Source organism: Propithecus coquereli, unplaced genomic scaffold (genome assembly GCF_000956105.1).
Source record: "Propithecus coquereli isolate 6110/MARCELLA unplaced genomic scaffold, Pcoq_1.0 Scaffold199, whole genome shotgun sequence".
Taxonomy (NCBI): Eukaryota; Metazoa; Chordata; class Mammalia; order Primates; family Indriidae; genus Propithecus; species Propithecus coquereli.
In genome coordinates this window covers 2,962,890-2,968,766 of record NW_012144855.1, presented here as the reverse complement: position 1 = coordinate 2,968,766, position 5,877 = coordinate 2,962,890, and the positions used below count along the sequence as shown (strand labels likewise).

At 33.1% G+C, this 5,877-nt stretch overlaps 1 protein-coding gene across 1 annotated transcript in view; it reads right to left on the bottom strand.

The window, feature by feature from the left end:
* Positions 1 to 5,877, bottom strand: part of ADAM22 (ADAM metallopeptidase domain 22) — a 241,994-nt gene that overhangs the window by 107,190 nt on the left and 128,927 nt on the right. The window contains exon 4 of the mRNA XM_012643499.1: positions 5,722 to 5,788. Within this exon, the coding sequence (XP_012498953.1) occupies positions 5,722 to 5,788 (67 nt within the window). The remainder of the gene's footprint in view (positions 1 to 5,721; positions 5,789 to 5,877) is intronic.

Sequence of the window (5,877 nt, the reverse complement as noted above, 5' to 3'; positions counted from 1 at the left end):
AAATGTAAATTACACTACCATTCCAACAGAGTAAAAGTTTCCCTAGAGTCACAATAACTTCTCCCACCTTAAAATAGACACTTTCTCCTCTGACACCTGCTCCCCAACACACAGCACTCTCTAACTTCTATAACCATTTCCAGACTGCAACCTTGACCCACATTCCCTTGCTTTCTTATCCAACTTCTTACTGCCACTATGAACATAATCAGACTTTGAGACGGTGATTTTTGAGTGTACTCAATTCAAATGATAGGCAGTCACCAGTTAATTGCCAGTCAAAATTCAGTACTGTATAATATATCTTTGTACACACTCATCCTTAAGGATTAGGACCCTACAAATTGGGAATGCTCTAATACAGTGGTTTAGAAATAATTTGAGATAATAAAAATAGATAATAAGTAGCCATTACTTCTAATTATTATAATAAGAGATCCAACAATTTAACAAAAAAAATACTATCAGAACTATTGCTGACTGGTCATGATCTTTCATTGGTGATATAATAAATCACATCTCTACAAAGACGTCTATTTTTACTATTTGATCCCAAGTAAATCTGTTCCCTTCTCCATCTATACATGTTCCTTACATGTGTGAAGGTTTTACCATTCCTCTTTTAGTGCAAACTTACACCAGAGCTAAATTTCTGAGATGTTCATTCAAAGAAAAATAAAACAGGCTTTGGACTGGAATATGTCTTTACCACTTTTGCCCAAGGCAACTGATACTACAGAAAAACTACCCAAATGCATAACCAAATTCGAAACACCTAAAGGATCTTCATGTAGACCACCATTTCAGTTTAAGGACTAAAGACTATAAAGGAGAAATTGTTAGGTACTTCCAAAATGAATTAGATATGTATACAGTAAGTATAAATAAACTATATTTCAATTTTTATGCCTATCTTATTTTACATAATTTATAATTTATGGTAGATAATATGGTACAAGAGTCAGCTCTGGAATTAGATAATCTAGATTCAAACTGCAGCTGCAGTACTCCTTACTGCGTTACTTTCAGCAAGTTAGGTGACCTCTTTATGCCTCAGTTTCTATTAAGTAGAATAATAGTTATAGTCACACGCTGCTCTGAGAATTCAACAGTACATATAAATTCATGTCCCTATCATATCATGCAATGAATGTTGGTTATTACTAATATTAGTAATAAATGTTAGTTATTACTATTATTATAATACTGATTAACTAAAGCTTATCTAACTGGAATTTCAATTAACCAGAATACTGGCAGCTTTCAGGTTCAAGACAAAAAAAACCAGCTAACTATAAAATAGCAAACTGCATGGTTTAGTCTCTGTTGACATTATTCATCAATTCCAGTTTCCTTTGTCTGAATCCAGAGCCATAGTCCTCCACAACCAAAATTAAAAATTGCATTCCCAAGGTATTCTGATTAATTGAGGTTTAGATCTGAAATTATTTTTAAATTCCATGTGAAACACATAAAAGTTCTCCCTAAACAGAGGGGTAAATTTAGAATTTCATTTTTAAATGAATTGAAAATTAATGTAAGTGAAAGATGAGATTAATATATCTTACTAAGGGAACAAAGAGTATGTCTCTGTTTCCCTACATAAAGACTTTATCTTCATATTCTTTGAAAAAAAGGTTTAAAAAAAACTTTTAATAGAACTTTAAAATCAGTATTATGCACATTTATCTGAATAGGGTAAAACTGACTTGAATGAGATATATAATGTCCCTGTAGATAATACCAATTTTTATGCTAGGGAACAATCACTAATATATTTGTTTTTACTCGAAATACAAAAGTGCAGTCAACATCAAAATCCAGATTATAGGGAACTGCATAGGATAAACAATCTGGTTTCTTCAACAAATAAATTGCAAAGCGGAACAAAAGAAAAAGACAATTTTTAAAACCTACAGGTAAAACAAAACTATAAGGGTACATGCTCTGGTGATAAAACTATAAACAAATTAAGGAAGGGATTACCATAAGACTCAGGAGAGTATAAATCTTACAAAAAGAGGAGGGAGGGGCTTGGGCTTGGGAAGCAGCAAATGGAAGAGCTGGCCAAGCTCTATTTCTTGAACCGAATGGGGGTAATGAGAGTGTTCACCGTTAGTAATATTTCATCAACCCATACATTGTTTTATGTGAGTTTCATGTCTATGGTCTATTTTACAATTTAAAAGGTTTTAAAAATAAAATCGCAATCTAAAAGATTCACCAAAGCAGCTATTTAACATTTTTTTTTCCTGCAAATGTATTCCTTTTTCCCACATTCTCACTCACACCCTTAAATCAAATGCATTACACCTGAATTTTCACAAATAAAAAGTTAAATGACACCTGGGAAGAACCATTTATGGATTAACCAATTGTTAGCGATTGTTAAATGTGGCATAATGATTTTAATTTTTCATCCTTAAGATATATATGACCATGTTTGTACCAACTGACACAAAAAAAGTAATTTTTAGAGTTTAGATGTGATTTCATATACTTTTTTGTTCACTTCTGTCCCAAGAGAAAAGACAACTTTAAGAAAAAACAAAAAAACCTTACAGGGCTCTTAAGGAAGGTGTTATTGGCTGGACTGTTTTGCCCCAAAATGCATATGTTAAACTCCTAACTCCCAGTACCTTGAAATGTAACTGTATTTGAAGATAGGATTTCTAAATAGGTAAGTTAAAAGGTCATTAGGGTGGCCCCTAATCTAATATGAACGGTGTTCTTACAAGAAGAGATGATTAGGACACAGGTATGCACAGAGGGAAGAACATGTCAAGATAGGAAAAAAACCATGTACAAACCAAGGAGCCAGACCTCAGAAGAAACCAACCCTTTCAACATCTCGATCTTGACCTAGCCTCCAGAATTGTGAGAAAATAAATTTCTGTTGTTTAAGGCAGCGACCCAGTCTGTGGTACTTTGTTATGGCAGCCCTAACAAACTAAAAGATATACGTTAATATATCTTTGTATCTTTTAGGGTTTCTTTTTTAAAAGGTAGTGGAGGAAAGGAAAAGGAAAAATATGAAATACTATAATTGTATTTGATTCATAATGTAATAGTGAAAAAGGCTTAAGAAAATTCTGAGTCATTAATAAAGAAAGGAGAAAAAGAAAGGAGAATACTATCAGATTTCACGTAAAAAGAAACATTCCAAAGAGCTAAGCACAGAGGGCAAGACAAGAGGGAACTGGCAGGAAATAATTGGCTACCAACTTTGGATTAATGGGCGAGATTCAGCACTTCAATGTAGTTTCTGGAAAAAACTCAGAGGGGAATTTTGAGCTAGATTGTTAAATGGACTGAAACAAAAAGGAGGTGATAGTTGAGATCAAAGTGGTTTTCTTAAAGGTAGAAAGAAATGTCCTCTGGCCCTAGAGTTTGAATGAAATCTGTATTTATCATTATCCTAGTTTGATAGGCTTAGGAGTTAGGAAAACCATCAACAAGGAAATGCAAGTCTCAGGTTGGAAAATCAGCAAAGATTGTGTGGCAGTCACTGCTTTGTGTGTTCTATATATACCTACAGAGCATAACAATCTCAGAGTGGAGTACACTTTGCTGATTAAGTACAAGTTTTCTGAAAAGGGATGTTACTATAGAGACAGCAGATAGCTGTTTGCTTGATCCACCCTCCACACTCGTATTTGCATTCCATCATTCCACTGACAGACACAGATGGAAACAGACAGTGAGCTGCCTATTTCTTTTCTTCTTTAACAACGGAGTAAGAGATACTCTGTATTCAGAAAAACATTATCATACAAAACAGAGAAGTGAAGCCAAATAAACAGAGATGAGAATAAAAGGAGCTGGAAATTCTAAATCTAGGTAATTTTTTTCCCAACTATAAGCAAAATGACTCCATCCTCCTCTGTCATAGCTAGAAGGATCCTGATATCCTTTTTTCAGGAAGGTAGTAACAAATCAATCAACCAATTAGTCTTAAGTTTAGAATAACTTTCTGAAGGAACTGGAAAATTTTTATATCTAGATCTCTTATAAAAATTAATACATTTTAAGTCTCTATCAATGAGAGATGTATAGATATACAGAGATGTGTTTATTGGAAAAACATCCTAACATCTGGGATTTGCTTTAAAATACCACACACACATAAACACACACACACACGTAAAGAGAAAGAAAAGATCATCAAAATGTTGATAACTGTCAGTGCTGGATGATGGGTATGATGGGGTTTATTACAGTATTATTTTTAGTTCTATACATGTCTGAAATTTTCTGTATTAAAAAGTTTTCTTTTTTAATTTATATATATAATTCAAAAGCCCAATTCTCTTTAGGTTGTCATTTGAATGGGGACAATGTAATTTATTTTGGTTATTGATAGAATTTAGCTTTGAATAAAAAACTTTATTATAGTAATACAGGTAAGTAGGAAAACAACGAATATAGGCTTTATGGAAAAATAACTCAGGAAAATGTTTACAATATGATAGTTTTACTAAAAAACAAGATACAATTTTGTAGATATGATACTACATAAAAATATATATATATGAATATATGCATGATAAAAAACACTAAAAGGAATACAACCAAATGAAAACAAAGTTTAACTCTCAGTGATGAGTTTAAGGATAATTGTTCCTCTTTTGTTATACTTTTCTGTTTACAAGTTTTCTAAAATGAGCATGTATCAAATTTGTAATCAAAAAAAAAAGGAAATAAATAAGAAAAAATGGCATTATAATTCAGATAAGGTAGAATAGATAGTCTGAACACTGTTCAGAAGAAAATTTAAATGCTTGGCCAAAACTCACTACACTAAACATTGATCAACAAGAAGCCCTTATACTTGGGTGGCTTTTAATCTTATATGCTCTCAGATTACATCATCAGTAGACTGGGAAAAAACACACATTCTTATGTCTATAGCTGGAGGAGGCTTTTATTCGTGTTAATATTTTCAGAGTTTACCTGTCATAACCAGTATCCAGAGATTTCTGTCTCTAGGTTTTTGTTTTGTTTTTTGGGGACAGGGTCTCACTCTGTTGCCTAGGCTGGAGTGCAGCAGCGCAATCATAGCTCACTGCAGCCTTGAACTCCTTGGCTCAAATGATCCTCCCACTTCAGCTTCCCTCGTTACTACAGGTGCATGCCACTGCGCCCAGATAATTTTTTTTTTTTTTTTTTAATTTTTTGGCTTGCTATGTGGCCTAGGCTTGTCTCGAACTCCTGGTCTCAAGTGAGCCTCCCAAAGTGCTGGGATTACAAGTGTAAACCACTGCACCCAGCCTATCTGTAGGTATTTTAAAATCCCTGAGATTTCCCTGTAGATCTAATAATTTTACATTTTACCAGGGGAAAGTCTTTCACAACTGACTGCAAAGTCACACACCTATCCTGGACACAAGATTTCACCTCTTGGTTCTTAGTGCTAACCTTAAAGGCAAATTTCAGAAACTATTTTCTGTGATGTAATCTAAAAAGAACTATTTGAAGCTATATCAATCCTGTAAAACGTAAGTCCAACAATTCCTACAGGACACTAAAAATTCTTTTTCTAGTAACTAAAAGTTTATTTTTCACAAGTATGTGATAAACTTTCATATTAAATTATAAAATATTCTTTTAAAACCCTCAAAACTGTACATTAGAAGTATCACTGAAAATTAAAATCATAATCAGTGGTACTTAAAAGATTCTCAATCAAATTTCCCCCAAAGGTAGGAAAATTTCACTTACTTTAACTTCCACAGTCTTGCCTCCATGTTCAATATGTCTCTCTATATATTCAGAGGACAGCAAATCACTGCAACAGCAAAAAGAAATGATGATTAAAGAGGACCCTGAATATGTAAACCATTTACATGTATTTGTTTTAACAATTCTTTAATCCCC